At 37.8% G+C, this 18,729-nt stretch overlaps 1 protein-coding gene across 4 annotated transcripts in view; it reads right to left on the minus strand.

Moving 5' to 3' along the window:
- Positions 1–18,729, minus strand: part of NTNG1 (netrin G1) — a 234,529-nt gene that overhangs the window by 53,008 nt on the left and 162,792 nt on the right. For 2 of the 4 annotated variants that reach the window (XM_054038086.1, XM_054038087.1), the window contains exons 5-6: positions 17,950–17,976; positions 6,180–6,245 (exon numbers count right to left, since the gene is read on the minus strand). In XM_054038086.1, coding sequence (XP_053894061.1) covers positions 6,180–6,245; positions 17,950–17,976 — 93 coding nt within the window. Of the gene's footprint in view, positions 1–4,050; positions 4,111–6,179; positions 6,246–17,949; positions 17,977–18,729 lie in introns of all 4 variants that reach the window. The other 2 variants (XM_054038089.1, XM_054038088.1) reach the window with 2 other exon arrangements.

The raw sequence follows: 18,729 nt of genomic DNA on the forward strand, positions 1-18,729 counted from the left end.
AGTTGTGGATGTTGAATACCTATGAAAATCAGGCTATTTCACTGAGATACATAATGCACCCGAATTTGAAAATTTTGGCCAGCATTCCCAAAACAATTAACTTGTAAGGACAGAAAGGAACAGAGATGAGTGCCATTTTAATGCCAGTTAAACTGTCATCTTGAGTCAATACCCAACCTATCTTTATACCGATGAGAGAACTTTTAGCATTTCAAAAATATCATGGAAAATTCTTCCGTTTGTGTCGAATAGGAGGAATGGTTACCATAGCCATCTAACTTGTAGTGCCCGCTTTAGCCACTATAATTGTATTGAAAAAATATAACAGGCATTGGAATTCTGTCTTTATTTATAAAACCAATTTATGACTTGGGCACAAAAAAGTAATCCTAAACTTTTATTAGCAATTTTTTGTTGTTGTTGTAACTAAGCATAACACATAAGGCTAAGATGTCTGATCAGCTTGTCCTTAGCTTGTGTAATGACCTGCTAGCAACACAAGATTTTGAAGCAGTCCTGTACCCTTATCTCTGGTCTGACAGAGACTCTGTGGTCTGCTATTGTGGCATAATTAATTTCTGGGATGAGGACACCAAACATACTGAGCCTACAATCAAGCCAACTGGCCAATCAACGAAGTCATATTGTAGGTGGATTTGGAAGAAATAATTTACCTTGCTTTGCCAACTTCCAACCAGCCGTTGTATAATATCAGATCATTAGGTAATGAAAGTATGTTCATTATAAAGGGGAGGTAGGGAATCTGACGGTATGATTGCTAACATCTATTAGTGAGCAGAGAGGAAGCTAATGAATGTGCTATGAATGACTGCAAAACTCACCCGCATGGCCCTGTGATGTAACCTTTCAATACAATAATATCATAAACTCTTACAAAGCTAGGAAAAACAAAGCTGAATAAAAATTCATTAAAGTGTTGTAACAGAACTTGGTCCAAAATATAGTTTGGACTAAAGAAGCACATTCTGTAGTTATGGCTGACTCAGTTTTCTCTCCCTCTTTTTCACACACTCTGACAGACATATCATAGTAGGTGACTCCACGCACTTGTTCTTGTTTCATCAGTAAAGAAAAAAATGAAACTGTGTCTTGTACTTAATCACACTAACATGGACCCTGATACTTCTATTACATGAGAGAAATGGCTTTGTGAGTTAAGGCTTCTCCTGTCAACCCAGTTACCTCCTCTCGGGGAGGTGGAATACCCACCTCAATGGAAGAAACTCTCCCGTCGGCCTAGACAGAATCTTCACTAAGTGTTCCAGTGCTGTATGTGTAGCCAACCCTGATAGTTTACTCCATTAAGGTTAGGTGAAGATTTGGGAACCTTGGCCATTAGACTGATAGTGTTACTAGATATAAATTAACCTCAGAGACAGTCTACTGTCTGATTAAGGGTAAGCTGTGGTGGAAAGTGAAAGAAATAACCACAGCTTCTTTATCATTAAATAAGATAATTGCTAATACAATAGTGAGCGTTCTGCCTTGGCCTGTAGCCACTGGGCTTGATTTTCATTTACACTAATTCTCTTTCACACTGTTCTGATGCCCTAAAATGGGCTTACATTGTGAAAATGGTGTAAAGGGGTCTTCATGTAAATGAGGATCAGGTAATTTCTCCACTTGTAATATTAGGCCTGTTATCAAAGCCCAGTAGAACATAGTACCTAGAATTGCATGCTATATCCTACAAGCTAGGACGATAAAACAGGGTTGGCAGAATTCTATTTTTGTTTTTTGATATTTTTGGTGGATAATATCAATGTTTATTTTAAAGGATTGTTCATTTTTCATCAGTTTAAATGTTCACAGTTGGAAATTATGGGATGAGTGTCAGACAATAGGAGGGTCAGACAATATCTATTTAATGGTAGTAGACACTGAGATTCCAAAAGTTAAAACTTTAGATGCATTAAAACACAAATTGTCAAAATCACATGTCAAAATATACACAGTAAATATCGTTACATCAAACTTTAATAAGTTCTTAAGCAGCATTTTTCTGACTTTGCTTATCTGTATATTTCCATTATTGTTGATGGATTTTTTTGGTATGTGTATGTACAGTGACATTGAAGTTTACTGACATTTGACAATAAACATTTAATCTGTCCACATCTAAAGATAATGCATATTGCCACTGTTGCAGCTTTCTCACCTTTCTGGCATAGGAACAAGTGAGTCACCCTAACCCTTACACTGAAAGACCAGAGTATGATATTATTACCCTCTGATTAGTATAGGCTGAAATACAACTTTAGTTTCTTAGACACACAGGTCTGTCTGGCAGCCAAGGCAGAATTCCATCATAGGCAAAGCCATTCAATCACTGATATAGAGGGGGGGGAAAGGTGGTAAAAGCTAGGGTGCTAAAGCACTAACAAAAAAAATATGAGAAGTGCTTACAATGTTGGCATATGCTGCTTTCAGTTTTGAGCACCACATGTCAGAAAAGACAGACAAATTGGAGAGAGTTTAAAGCTGAGTAACAATAAATGGTAAATGGTTTGGAAAATAAAATCTCAGAGGAAAGGTTAAGATAGGTGGGTATATTTAAAGCACAGAAAAGGAGTGCAGAGATAGTCAAGTCCAGATTCGATAACCATCTCTCTGGATGAATCAGGAATTATCAAATCCCTTATCAAAATGCAAAGGGATGAACGAGAAGACCCATTAAAGGTGCTTTTCTATAAAAAGAATCCCATCAATATTGTAAAATCAAGATACAATTGCAGTTTAAAGGAGATGCATAAAATATCAACCATCAATTATTTTATTCTTCTCCGCTTCTAGTTTTAATACCTCTCATTCCTTGATGAGGAAATGCAGCTATGCAGTCACATGTGTGAAATGATACTGTCCTGTGCTGTGGAGTCTAGCTCCAGCTCAGGCTTGAACCATTCCCAGTGAAACTGTCACATGAACAGCTGTAGAGGTATATGGAAGAGAATCATAATTTTTGAAAAAAGACATTCCTTAGGTGATGCGTGAGACACCTGCTGCTTCCCTATTTTAATTAACAGAATACAAGACTCTTTCAAGAGAGAATTTTTAAAAAAGTCTCATTTTTTCATTTCCTGACAGATCTCTCTCTCTTTTCCTCCACTACACACTAGCAAATTAGATTTTCATTATAACTTCAGAAATAAGCTGCTTCAGTTTCATAACAAACAGTATGGTTCATTATCAGTTTCATTGACTGGGTCAAACTTAATTCAGATTTTTGTTAAATAAACCTATGCCTTAGTAACTCATGTTTCATGAATAATGAGCTGTTGACAACAATAAATGAGAAAAAACAGAACACCTTTTATACATACACCAGACAGATCAAATGATGAGGAAAAAGTTCTCAGATGGATTTCAGACTGTGAATGACAGATATTTAGCTACAACTGCTTGTCTTTAAGTCATCAAGGCAATACTGCTATCCTTTAAAATGCCAATATAATTCTGTGATGTTTATATTAAAATCATATCTGTTGATATGTAAACCAATGCATGCCTATAAATGAAGTTTGTACTTTATTAACATACAATGGAGATGTATGGTATACTACCAGTGCAATAGGAAACTTTTTTGAATATCATATCCTTACACCAGATGGTATTTGTTTTATTCTAGAGGATATGAACAAGAGATAATTTCCGTATTGCCTGCCCTCAACTAATTCATTTACATTTCCTCATTTACAGTCTATGTAAATTAGGGACAAAGATAATCGTTAGGCTAACATGTTAGTTTTCTAAACAACAACCTGGACTGCCATATTCTTACATTTAATTCTTTCAAAAAACAAATGCTCCACTATTTTATATACAAGCAGAGATTGTCTATAAAGCATATTTATTCTGTTCTTCGCTATGGCTTATGTTGTTTGTGATACTTAATGCTTTTATTGCTGTCAATAAACATGCCTCACCAATAAACTGATAGGTACACTTCACAGATATTCCAGATTCATACAGTGCAATGTTCTCACAACACATAACACTAGGAAATCACTGTATGAATCCAAGAATTCCTACCTCTCTTGTGGTTTGCAACTTGAACTGATGAAACAGTTGACAAAGCTAATTTGGGAGCAACTGGATAGGTTTAAAAACATGAATAATAAATTAGAAAGGTATCCTATAGGAACAAATAAAAAAGCTTAAAAATGAATTACTTTAGTCACTACATTTTTAATTAGCTTTAAAAAATTCAACATAAGTGAGTATTTTTTCATTGTTTACTGTTCTGAAAGGGAAGGTTGATATTGAGGTGAAAATGGGTGAAGCACTATCAATGATTAAGGTATTGGAAATGATGAAAGGTTTTAAAACGGGAAGGAGAGGGTTTTAATAGTCATATCTGCATTCTTATTTGGCTTTGGCTCAGATGTTATACATGACCTAAGGAGTTTCTTCCCAAGTCCATAATTACTGACTATACAATATGCCTCATGGTCTATATAGTTTTTATCAAATTTATGTACAGATGTTGTTCTAATTGTACTATAAAGAAAAGCATAATAAATAATGTACAGGTATAGGCAGCATTCTGTAATCAGGATGTGCATATATTATACTTCATATACTTGACTCAAGGATCTTAATTCTGATAAATATTAAACTCTTAACAATATGCTCCGAACAAGTAATCTAACCACAAAATAGTTGAAGTTTTTTGTTCTTTGTGTTCTCTCCTAACATGTAAAAGCTAAAGAAAAACTTTTTGTGTGTGGGAACAATGCATAATCTTGTACTGCTCAAGATGCATTGTGAAGTGATGTTAATCACTTGCAGTATAATTTGTTAAACTATGAAATCCATTTGAAATGCTAAGTGTCATTTTGTTGAGGATGTTTTGATTGATAATGCATATGAATAACAAACTAAACTTTGCTGCTAATCCTTAAAGAAAGCAGAAGAGCAGAAATCAATTTGTTTTTCTTCTTTAAGGAACACATGCAGAAACTTGGAAAATATAACATGGACTAGCTGGTTAAGATGATTCTATTTGTTAGTAACCTATGTGTATCTAGGGAAGTCTCAGTTTCATCACCATGATCAAGGACTAATACTGTAGTCCTTACAATATAACTCCCCAACAAATTGCTAATGTATTTTGTTTAGTTTAACAGCCATTTCCTGGATCTTCCTCTTGCTCATTTCCTCCTCCTCCATCTGTATTCATTAGAGTTTAAAAAGAACATCCTGTGAATAACCACGGCAAGCTGCAGGCCAGAGTTCTGCAATTCTGGGGGGAAGGTGTAGGGGAGGTCGGGGAGAGCAAGGGGATTTCATGTTAAATAATGAACGGGTTTACATTTGATTGTCAAAATTTGTAGCATAAAAGCCAGTATGAACACAAATTCAAATGAAAAAGCATTTTACTTTATATTTTATTACTCTTAAAAATCACTCTATCCCTTTCTGCAGTAATCATCATGCCACAGTCTGTCACTGTAATTTTTTGTATGTCATTGGAATTCAGATGCAGAAGTACTGCACTAGGGATTTCAGAGAGATTGCTGTCAATGCTAGAGGAAATGTAGCTTATAGAGCACAATGAAGAATACTTAAAAACATCTCTTCTGTGACCTGACCTGCTAAAAAAAAAAAAAAAAGGAAGAAAATCCAAATTCTGAAAATACTGTATATAAGATTGTTAAAATAAATTCCAGGAGACTATGGTCCAACTGTCTTGGACTATGCAGCTGAGCTCTGAATACAAATGGGAATAACATTCAGTTCACTTAAGAAAACAAAGTGAAAGAGAGACATTAAGAAATGGGTTTGATGTAGACAATGGAAATCTCTGGCACTCAAAAGGCTTGAAACTTTCTCATAAAGCAAATGGTGATGTCTATACAATTCTAGGCTTCTCCAGAGACTCACTTTAAATTTAATCTATGAAATTGCTTACAACTTTGGTGGCTTCTTTTCCATACTTTTTGCAGTAGTGTTTCTAGTCCAGAATCTATATATTAAAAAAAGCCTTTTTCATGTAAAATTTCATTTACGCTAATTCTCAGTAGATTGGTTTTGACAATACCATTACTTAGTACCAAGAGAAAAAGGAACTGGATTATTATTATTTTTTGCCAACATGTGGGATTTTATTAAAGCAATTTAAGTAACTTTCAACCAGTAGGAATTTTACAGAATCCTACCTTGATTTGGTTTAGAAACCTCAAGGGAAGAAATATTCGGCCATATCCTATCAAACTTTGGTGGATCTGCATGCATCAGGAAAAATCATGATTTGTTATTTACATATGTGATATTGTTCTAAACAGAGAAGTGTATGGACAAAGACATAAACCACAAACATCTGCTACTGGACTTATCTATGATGCACTTGAACAATATGTTACTCCCACATTGAACAAGAACAAGCAATTGATGATTCCCAAAACATTGAATGGACATTAAATACGGTATATAGCAATTTATCTTTCAGGATTTTAGATATTAACTGCAGTGTTAAGAAATATATATCTATATATAAAACACTAATCCCAAACCAGGAACCTTTCTGTTCATGCTATTATTTTAAACCTAGTGTCCAGAGATAAAATGACAATATAATATAAATACAGTAATTTCTTACCATAACATCTCATTTTAAGGACTTTAAACCTACATATACTTATATTAAAAAAAGCTTCTGCTATCAGCAAGTTATATTTACTAGGGGAGTGGGTTATTTTGTTCTTAATTTTGTGTTTTGTATCTCTTTCCCCTTGCTCCATCAATATCTTATATAAGGAAATTATTTTTTTCTTAAAAACATTAAAGGGAAAGATTTCTGAATTAGTTGGGTAGGTTCCCAAACCACATATTTTCCAATAAAAGATGAATCCCGCCTTCTCTTCATCAGATGCACCAGTTCACACATATAGAAAGTGCATGGCAGCAGCCAATGGGAAAGGGAGCACACATGAATGAAAGGTATCAAAAACGTGTATTTGTAGAGGTAGAGAGATCACCACAGCACTTGATGGAAGAGTGGCTAGAATTGTATGCACCTGTGAGATAGCTTCCCTTTTTCTAGAGTACTGACATAGCTCTGATAAAGGATCACCAAAAGCAAGTCGACAAATTACTTTATTTGGTCTTGTGTTTGAATAACTGAGGATTGATCTAAAGATGTTAAGGGACTGTGAATATAGCCTCTGTATGTCTCACACACATGCACGCACGCACGGTCTGAATAAAGAGAATAGGAATCTCCTAGCTGTCTTACCTGTGGTCTGATAGGATCTAATCCTTTTACTCCCCTAGCCACTGTGTAATAATACATCAAAAATCTTTGAGACAGACTAAAGTTACGTCTAGCAGAATGGCTCTCTTCTTGGCACATACCCTCCAAAAATTAGAATAGTAAGGTGGCCATCAGCTGAAATGGCCTAGGCATTATCAGCAATAACATCATACTATGTCAAAGCTCAAAGGAAATCTGCACAACATTTTCAAAAGACGAACTTGGGAGCTTAAATTCATAACTTTGCTAGATACTAAAAATCATGGACTGAATAGACACACTCGATTTATGGGTTACTACAATGCTCTCTCTATCCCACTAACGACCCCCCTCCCAGCTGCTTTTCCCCCCTTCCCTTCCTCCCTATGACTGGAGGAGTGTTAAAGGGCCACTTTCCCTTAAATGGCCCCTTGAAATATATGTTAACTACTTAAGCAAAACAATCTGTTCCACCTTGTTTTTAGCTGTGACACAAGTACCTTTCCCAGACCTGAAGAAGAGCTCTGCCTAAGCTCAAAAGCCTCTCTCCCCCCCAACAGCAGTTGGTCTAATTAAAGATATTACTTTACCCACCTTGTCTCCCTAAAGCTCTGTAATACATTTAAGACCAGCCCTACTGAGGATCTGTCACTAACTGAAATATATGCCTTATCATAGTAATCAGAGCAATTCCTACTTTGAGACCTATATTTTCAGTCTCTTGTCTGAATGAGACTACTAATCACATGACTAGAGATATCAACCAATTTACAGTTCTCTCAGCAATATTGCTGATAGCCGTACAGGATGTTTTCACTCAAGTGTTGTAGATTATATTATGAAAGCTTGTTTCAGAAAACCTATTTAAGCTATGGACCACATATAGGGGATGAACCAGGATAGAAAATACAACTCTAATGACCTTTCAAATTTATTTACAGTAAGATGAGTTTGCCAAGGGGACGCACAAGAACATGATAAATGTGTGTTTGTATTATAATTGAAGTAATTTTGAACATTTTTGTGCCTGGAGGTTACTCAGTGTTCAGGCAAATATACCTGATGTGTACAAGTAAATATAAACCTTTTGGACCTTGGTAATGTAACTAATGCACTGACCGGTTTAGTTTTCCTACTTAGAATTTTTTCCTTCTCTTCTAGAAAAGTCTCCTTTGACTACTCCATGATGAGTAGAAGGTTTATTTTGTTACCTCCCTGTCTATTGGTGGAACTTGTCATCACCAAGATTTTCAATTTCTCAAGAAGAGCCTTTGTTCTCATCTCTGAAACCCAATGTTTTATTTTCTGGGTACTATTTTTATTGCTCTATCAAAACTTCCACGTGAGACTCACCTCACAAAGAATATAGACTGTCCTCCTTATTATCTGGTACTGACCTTTAACATCCACAGGTAAAAGGTTTGTGTTGACTGGGCTTGAGTGTGTTAGGGCTGTATTCCATGATGTGAAAGTGATATTATTTTATGTATGTTTAAAAATGTAGATGTTAATTCTAGAAATTAAGCTTTTAAGCCTACAGGATCCTTCTATTATGTATTTTATCGTGTCTGTGGCTTTATGTAGTAGGAGCACATTCTTGTAATTGCATATTTTCCTGTGCAGTTAGGTTCTCTCTTTTTAACCTCAGTTGTAGAAGAGTTTATGAGTCATCAAAGGAGCCCATTGCATGCATACTGTAAAAGCTAGATACTGGAACAGATTAGTCAGCCTCTGAACAGCCACCAGTCAGAATCCCTTAATACACAATTCATTTACAGCAATTTGTGAAAAATTTTTTTTTCCTGAGTTACTAATAGGCAGGCTTTGTCTACACGGGGCAATTGACTGGGATAGATATATTCCAATATAGCTCTCCATGTGGGCACTTTAAATCTGGAATAAAAATCACCTTGTTACGAAAGAATTACTTGTGATTAAATAATTTATCCAGAATACAGTGACTCTTATTTCAGAATAGTGTGCCCACATAGGGGCTATTTCAGAATAGTTCACTCTACAATAGCTATCCCTGTGGCAATTTTCCTGTATAGACAAGACCTAACAATAACAGTTCTGAGAACACAGGAGGAGCTAAGTTTAGCTTAAGAGGAAAGCTATGGAATTGTGATTTCAGAAAGTACATTTTGAATATATCTTTTTAAAAATGTAAGTACTTTAGGCACATTTAAGTGTAGAGAGATATGAGACATGTAGCTTAGCAGACAATCCATTTTAAATATTACTTGAAAAAAAATTCTGTACTGCTGGTTAATCCATCTAGGTACAGACAGTGCATTGCTGCAACATCTTGCTCAGGTAGTAAGGAGAAAACTATTGTATGATGTTTAACAAGTGCATAATCACTTACTTATAGATTTAAAGTAGGGTTACCATATTTAAAAAATAAAAAAAGAGGACACTCCATGGGGTCCTGGCCCCGCCCCTTCCCCACCCCCAGCCCTGCCCCTTCCCCGCCCCAACTCCGCCCATTCCCCGCCCATTCCCCCAAAGTCCCCGCCCTAACTCCCCCTCCTCCCTCCCAGCCACGCGAAAAGGGCTGCCCAAGCGCTACCGGCTTCACGGTTTGCCGGGCAGCCTCCAAACCCTGCGCCCCTGGCCGGCGCTTCCCCAGCACAGCTGGAGCCCGGGAGGGGAAGCGCCCAGCCGGGGGTGCAGGGTCTGGAGGCACAGGGGCTGCCTGAAGCCGGTAGCGCTGGCTCGGGCAGCTTGGCTCTTAAACAGAGCCGAAGAGTCAGGGGAGGATCAGAGCAGCTGGAGCCCGGGGGGGAAGTGCCCAGCCTGGGGCGCAGGGTCTGAAGGCTGCCCGGCAAACCGTGAAGCCGGTAGCGCTCAGGCTTCGGGCAGCCCCTATGCCTCCGGACCCTGCGCCCCGGGCTGGGCACTTCCCCTCCCAGGCTCCAGCTGCTGTGCTCCTCCCCTGACTCTTCGGCTCTGTTTAAGAGCCAAGCTGCCCGAGGCAGCGCTACCGGCTTCAGGCATCCCCCTTGCCTCCGGACCCCAGCCACCGGAGCAGAGCAGCTGGAGCCCGGGAAGGGAAGTGCCCGGCCGGTGGCTGGGGTCCAGAGCACGGGGGCTGCCCGAAGCCGGTAGCGCTGGCTCGGGCAGCTTGGCTCTTAAACAGAGCCGAAGTCTGAGTCAGGGGAGGAGCAGAGGAGTCGCGGGAGAGGAAGTGCCCGTCCGGTATTTTTCCCAGACATGTTCGGCTTTTTGGCAATTCCCCCCGGACGGGGGTTTGATTGTCGAAAAACCGGACGTATGGTAATCCTACGTGACTGGTGCCCGGGGCCGGGGGCGCAGCTCCAGCCCCAGGGGGACGCAAATCCGGACAGTGCCGGCTCCCCACAACGCGCTGGCGTCCACAACCCTCCCTGGGGTGCCCCCAAGCCCTGCGATGGCTGCCGAGCGGCGCCCAGAGACACCCCCCACCCAAAGGACAGGGGCCCGCGACCCCCCTCCCCCGACAGCTTGCTGCCTCACAGGGGCACGTTGGTCGTGTCGCAGGGGCCGCTGGGAGTTGTAGTTCTCGGCCGCTCCCCTCTCCCGGCTCTCCCTGGAGCATGAGGCCCGGCCGGACTACAGCCCCCAGCATGCCCTGGGCAGGAGCCGAGTGTCGCACCGAGATGATGTCACAGCGGGCGACCCACACACACAGATTCCGAGATCCTAGCCTCCCTATTTCCCCGGACATGTTCGGCTTTTTGGCAATTCCCCCCGGACGGGGATTTGGGGACCAAAAAGCCGGACATGTCCGGGGAAATCCAGACGTATGGTAACCCTAATTTAAAGGCCAATAGGAACTTTCCCTATTGCTTTTCTTTTAACTGGATTCTTTTATAACAATGTTAGAACAATCTGTAGTGCTAAAGGAACGGAGGGAATATGTATCAAATGGCCATTGGAAATCAAAATTTGGACCAACTGGCACAGTATGGTCTTAATTTGGAGGGTTTATGTGAAACGAGTTGGTAGTTTCAGCCCAATTCCAACTGGACGGACTGGAACACAAAAGACACTGCCACAGTCAGCAGAAATTAAGCATCACCCTTACTGGCTGTTTCAAGTGGCCAAACACTGAGTTGACATGGTGATTAAACTGTACTCTCAATCCAAGGTGCTGTCCTTCCAGAGGAACGTTGAGGAACGTTGTTGATGGAGTGTGTGGAAGAGGATATTACTGCTCCATGTGCTATGCATGTTCTTTGCCTAACCAGAGTATTTGTCTCCTAAGCTATTACTATTACACAAAGATTGCATTTGCTTACAATTATTAATAAAAATAATTTAATAAAAAGTAGTCTTGAGTTTAGTTCACTCTGAAGGTTGACAGGGGCCACTTGAATAACCAAGCAACAGAGGGTCCTGTGGCACCTTTGAGACTAACAGAAGTACTGGGAGCATAAGTTTCGTGGGTAAGAACCTCACTTCTTCAGATGCAAGTCACGAAAGCTTATGCTCCCAGTACTTCTGTTAGTCTCAAAGGTGCCACAGGACCCTCTGTTGCTTTTTACAGATTCAGACTAACACGGCTACCCCTCTGATACTTGAATAACCAAGTGATCATTTGATTGGTACATAATAGCAGTGACACAACTGTCTGAGAAATTTAGAATTTTGTGATTGGGGAAAATTTGTTTTAAAGTCTTCAGCTTTTAAACCACTTTTATTTAAAAAGTAGGAAAAGCATGAAGGCTTAAAAAAATCACAATCCAATTTCATGTAAACCATTCCAAGTTGAAGTAAAGCTTCATTTAGGCTTGGCCCTGCTATTATCTTCTTAGACTGTAAGTTCAGTTAAAGGCATGTCTCTTTATAGTGTGTATGTAGAGTGCCTCGCACAAAGGGGCCTGCTCTCAGTTGTAGCCTCTGAGTGCTACTGTAATACAAATAATTAATAAATGAAACAATATGTCACTCCTATTTAAATCAGTGGAAGATTTGTATATGAATTGCTGGCATAAATGGGTATAATTAGATCAGGTGATATTTTTATCACTCTCGGGGAGTAAACTATGACAAGGAGAACACTATTTCCCCCTCATTGTATTTCTTATTAGGGTGATGCCTACCTCATGGGATAAGCTTACCTTAGGGATGAAATCAGCTTTTTCTCACAGGTTAATAGAATACTATAGAATAAAACTGAGCAAAAAAAGAAGAAATGTTACAAAATTTAGTCTAAATCTCCCTCATTTTAGAAATTCAAAAATTTAAAATTAAAAAAATGTAATCCAGTGCTAGCTAGACTGGTTTTTTGGGGCAATGTAGGGCATCTCATACCTGTTCCTTAGACGGATGAAAATTCTGCATTAAAGTGGAGATGGAGTTGTTTTATTTGGCCTGGAAGCTCCTCAGCCCTAACAGCTTTTACAATTGTTGGAAGAATTTGAATTGAATTAGTGGCTTGGGTGTCCAGCTATTCTCTCACAGAAGGAGAGCACTCTTCTGCAGAAGTGGTTTCAATGGGCCCCGATGAGCCTGTGGTGGAAAGTTTTCATAAATCAGAAAAAATCCACTGTTTCTAACCAGCAAACTGTCTGGGTCTCTTCAAACTCAACAGGCTTGATGGCATTTTCTAGTTATCTAAAGGAAAGTAGTAATAAGAATACATAGTAGAGCTAAATACTTCATGGAGGAGGAGAGTGCTGAATCTTTTCCTATGGAGTAGATTATTTTGGTCTATTACAGAACTGGTGAAATTGGCTGTTAAGTGTTGAAGACCTGGTGTATCAGTCTGTGGTGCAGAAGATCTCTCTCGCTCGCTCTGTAATCAGGATCTGATTAAAAGTCAGAGAGCTGATTTGGAGAGTTCAGTCTTCTATACTCTATGGAATTCACTGAATATTGTTAGGAAGGAGGAGGAAGAGGTGGAGGTGGGGAAAGAGTGGTAGAGAAAAATTTCATATTCTTTTAGTCATCTTAGCTATACATTTTTCTGTGGCTTTGCAATAAGAACAGCCAGCACTGCACAGATTAAATGCTTGCTGACATTCTCATACTTTCTCCAGTGTCTCATCATTTGATTGCTTTTACCTCATTAACAATTAAACTGAAGACAGCAGTGCAGTTCCTATAGTGTAGGCAGTTAAAATAGTGCTGCAAAAAGAATCTTTCTGACATGGTAACTTTGAAATTAGCTGGAGGTGATAAAGATTGCACCTTCAAAAATGGTGAATGTGAAAAATATTGAAGTGCCATTGGCTGTGTCTACTGATGGCTAAAGCCAGGCTCTTCAGATGTGTGATGTTGGTGGATCTGGTGAAAAAAAAATTTTTTTTGCGCCCCAATAAAACTTCTGTAGTTTACCTTTCACAATGTTGCAGCAAATACATTCTCCTAAACTACTGTCACCCCACATGGGAATTTTCTCTTCCAGGGTTAAGTAGTTGTTAAGTTCCCTTGCTCATTCAATTTCAGGAAGTGCTGTAGGTTGTACAAATGTGAAATAGATTTGTGATGAGATTTACTGAAGAAATGGTATAAAAGACTCCCAAACTCTTTTCATATGGGACATTAAGGTTTTCCTCCAGATCTGGAGTTCAAATTAATGCTCTACTTGCACAATTAATTTTTTATATTCTAGAAAACCTAATTAGTTAAAGAGCAATTAAAATTAAACTTATTTTTGGGATTTAGAAGTATTAAAGCAAAGGCAGAGGGAGTGTGGGGACAAATACTGTAGCTTCCTTTGATGTTATGACTATGATGATTAATAATAATGCTTGGCTAAGAAGATGATTAACCTTGTTATTTTATTCACAATTCACATTTGTATCAAACAAAACCTAAATCAGAATATGTTGTTGCTGTGTCAAAACCAACATCTGTATAATATCAAGCCAGTTTCAAATGTCTTCAAGGAGAAAAACATTTGAGAAGTCTCTTGTCAGGGTGATGGATTTCTGGGAGAAACTTTTTCTTTATGCACTAATAGATCAACTCAAATAATAATAGAGATTAATAAGCAAGGGCCAAATTCTGCACTTCATTATGCACGTTGAATCTCCTACTTTAAGTTAATGGAGATTGCATGTGTCTATTCAGGACTAGAACTTGGCTCTACAAAAAGGGCTCAATCGTGCAACCCCTAAAGTTAATGACAAAACTTCCTACTGACTTCAGTGGTGCATGATATCAGGACCATAATATTTACGGTGATGTAAATAATGAGAGAACTGGAACTCAACTGTTTGTTAGCAAAAACCTTGGGTAACATGCAAATTCGTATAAGCATATCTGAGACCACTTAAAAAAAAGTGTTCATCCTGACACTGTTGCCAAGCCTGAAAACCACCCAGCTGATATTTTAAGGTTATGAAAGCAATGCATGAAAGTCATGCCAATACAATCTTTTTACTTTTGTGTCTTGAATTGGTTATCATTCCAAGAGAGATTTCTGTTTATTTGAAATTGGCAATTAGAAAAACAAAAAACAAACTCAAAACAAAACATAAAATGCCATTTGATTATCTTGATTGCATCTTGCATTTCAATATATGGTCTGTCGCTAAACTCTGACTCATCTGCCACCAGCAGGCTTCAGAGGTGATAATCACCCACACAAAGCTATTTGCACATCATGTCAATCTTATCCCATGTCTAATTATACTCTTTATAACAAACTGTTTAGCATAATTAGTGAAATTATGCTCCACAGGAATAAGGATAGAAGTTAACTGATAGAAGATTAAAGTTTTTTAAAGTCAGGCATACAGGTACAAGCTAATAACTTTGCTATTTGGTCACAATAAAATACATTTTAATATATTTGCCTACATACAATTATTGTTGAAAGTAAGTCAGAGTAACTTTTTGTATAATATTTACAAATTTGGATGAAGGCATAACTGATCATAAAAGCTTACATAATTATGAAATGGTTTTGGGATTCATAAATTGCTAACAATCTCACCAATATTTTTCCAGCTACGGCTGAAAAATGCTGTAAAGACCAGCACTGGAATCAAGTATGCTGGAAATGATCAAAGAACCTATTACTCAATTGATAGACAACAGCAGGTACAAATGACCTTAATGGGAAAGCTCTGGTTTAATTTTTTTTGTGTGTGTAGATGATCAGAAAGGATGTTTACTTAATGACCACTCTTTCTTTGTGTTTAAACTTTAATGATATGCTGCTTTAATATGAGATGCTTTGAGATCAAAGAGAACACAGTATTATACATATATGTACACAAAGATAAATATATACATCGTTGATTTTTCTTTGGGCATGCTTTGATTGTAAAAGTCTTATGGGTGTTACATGAACATCTGTTGCAGTGACATTTTTTTTGTATGTTGGCAGTTTTGTGTTCATTTTTTCCGTATTAAACTGGGAAAAGCTTGAAGCATACAAAAGCCAATACACCAGTTTATTGTTTCATAGCAGGCAAAAAACGGTCTCACCTGAGAATAATTTCCTGTCCCCAGCTGAGGACAGAAATCTACCCTTATGAACACAAATATTGTATTAGCATAGACAAAAAGAAAAGAAATCATGCAGAATCCATTAAAGCAGCCTCAAATAATTAATCATGTTTGTTTTTTAAGTATTGATTGTAATTCTGTTAAAACATAGTTACATAGTGGAGTAGAATCAAGAAGTCAAGGGGCTCTCCATTGTTTAACAACAATTCTGTTATTTCTATCATACAGGAAAGGCCTTTAGAAAATTGTGCCATGAACAGCCACTTTTCCCCCCGAGCTACTCAATACCCCTGTCGGGGAGGAGGAATGTAGTGGGTAGAAGCCAAACAATGTAGTCATCTCTTTGTGTACTCATAAATTGGTGCTCATGCTTCATGCATTCCACATGGGTAGGAAAATTTGTTGAACCCTGCCTCATCTCATTCAAAGGACATCTATACCAGATATATTTAAAATAATACACAGACTTGCAGTAACTACTGTATTTCCTAAGGGATGTTAAACTGAATGTTGTCTATTTTAATAAGTAAATGACACCAATCACTTCACTGTAAAAGTTCACAGAATTAAGAGGTCAACAATGCATCCTTTCAGGTCACCATTGATTAAAAAAATATTTGAGTTTCCCTATTAAGTATTCAAAGGCCAACATCTGCTGATGCTCAGAGATGGTGAATGTGGTGAAGAAGGCTGTATGGAGCGTAAAGTGAAAATCACAACGATGTAGTCCATGCAACACAGTATTGACAAACAGTAGCACAACTGAGCTCCAAAAAGCTATTTTGCCATTTATCCATTTCTGTTACTTATGATTGTGAGATTCCAGATAATAATAGTCTGATAATCTCTTTTTATTGCCTTTTATTTAGTTCCTTTTTTGGATACAAAATACATGTGCAAATGCAATTGTCAAGGTTGTGAAAGTAGCACATCATTGTGCATTTGCAGTGAGGCAAATGTCGAGGGAGACACTAAAGCAGAAAAATTAGACTCTCAAAACTGAAGACTTTCATTGGCAAGTTGTTGTTGATGCTGTTTTGCTATTTAAGGTGGCAAACTGGATGCGATAGGATTAAGCTGGCATCTAAATGGACATGAAATACTACTCCCCTTTACAAAGAGGCTAGTTTTGATGGCATTTAATATGCTGTCTAGTGCTTAACAAATCAGTGCCTAAGCCTGTTCATGCGCTTAAGTAAACTGAACTGATTTATAAATTGAAAGACCTGACCACGCATTTATAAGAAGCAAGGCAGCTGCTTTATCCAAATTATTAGAATATTGCTTTTCAGCCAGATATCAGGTATTGCAAATCTTTTTTTGACACTGCTAAAATTGTGATAGACCTGCAGAGCACAAAATCTGTGCCTAAAGCCTATGCAAAGCAGAGGCTTTCACTCAGCTACTGAATGATACCTTTTCTGCTTCAGCGCTTTATTTCTAATTAGCTATCATTCCATGACTATACCCGCTTCACAACTGTCGGATGGTTTGACTCAAAGACCATATTCTTATTTTTTTGCATTGTTTTTATTTATAATAGCTGATTTTTGTAAAAAGGCAATTTTGTATTTTATTAGCTGTTTTAAATGTTTTCATTTTATACAATAAAATGAATCTCAACAAAGAACCTATTTATTCTGTTCAAGCGCCTGAGCTAGAGTCCACTGATGTCAATTAAAAGATATTCTCTAGTTTAGCTCTATGGCCTGTGTTATACAAGGTCACGTTAAATGATCACCATTGTCCCTGTCTGGCTTTGGAATCTATGAATCAATTGAAAGACTCCGATTGATACAGTACATTCACTAGATTAAAAACAAAAAGAAATACATTTTAGTGCATTCTTCCATTTCCCCTTATATTTGTCTATTTGTATATATAGCTCTAAGGGCTCTACTCTTCTTGGGTATTAATAAAGTTTGATGTTTTAGAAAATGTACTTGATAATATTTTTCTACCCAATGCCATCCTGATGTTCCAATTTGTAATGCTAACGCTTTTATTTGCTGATCAAGAAGCTGTGTTTTCAGACAGATGTACTGTCATGAGCTACATATCATATTCTCTTTGATCACATAATGCAGTTACATGTAAATGCAGCATGGCAAAGTCAATAATATAGTCCCCTTACCGTAAAGCACATTTCAGTGAAACATTATCTACAACAGAAATGGATGTTGGGAAAATAGAGCTAAGAAGCTGAATAACATAGCAAAGCTAGTCTAAATTTGCTTTTTATTACTTACTACCAATACTGGAAATACTGGGAATACCTGTAGAAAAAGAGAGCAAAAAGGGCACAGTTAGTGGTTTACTGTAGGTGTCTAAAAGGCTACAGCATTACATCAAATATTTGGAACTTCTTTTCTCATACTTCCATAAACTTCAGAATACTGTATCAATTAACAGCTAGAATCAAGCACTTGCACATACATCATGCAAGCCTTCTATTTCTAATTGTAGAGGCTTTGGGTTCTTTAATATGAGATTGCAGGGAATTTTGGAAGGTATTTGTTGTGTTCAAAAATGACATTTGGAGTATTTCTGAGACATTCAGCTTTTTTCTGCTCTCATAACTTCATGCAGTTGTTCAGAACAATTCTGTACTCATACTAAACAGTTATTAGACAATGTTCTGGACAATAAATACAGGCCATAATGTATCAGGTATATCTAGGAAACTATTTTAATACAGGTCTAGATGCATTATTAGCTGCTTCAGTTGACTGCTGAAAATCATTTGGTTCTTTATTAGATTAACTTTATCTAGCTATCATTTTTGTTCCTCTTTTACCTGTCAATTGTCTGGATTAAGCTATGTAATAGAAATTTAATTGAGCAAAATAATACAACACATTAGGTCACTCATATTGATCATGCCCCTCATTGATTTTTCTGCTCTCACTTCAATTCTCAAGTTGAAATAATGTGGGAGAACCACTCTAGAGTGTGACTGGACTTTGTAGAAAATGTGGATGTGCAATACTCCTTGCAATATAGTTCTCCTTAGCTAAAGTGAAACATGT

Source organism: Malaclemys terrapin, chromosome 8 (assembly GCF_027887155.1).
Source record: "Malaclemys terrapin pileata isolate rMalTer1 chromosome 8, rMalTer1.hap1, whole genome shotgun sequence".
NCBI classification, from domain to species: domain Eukaryota; kingdom Metazoa; phylum Chordata; order Testudines; family Emydidae; genus Malaclemys; species Malaclemys terrapin.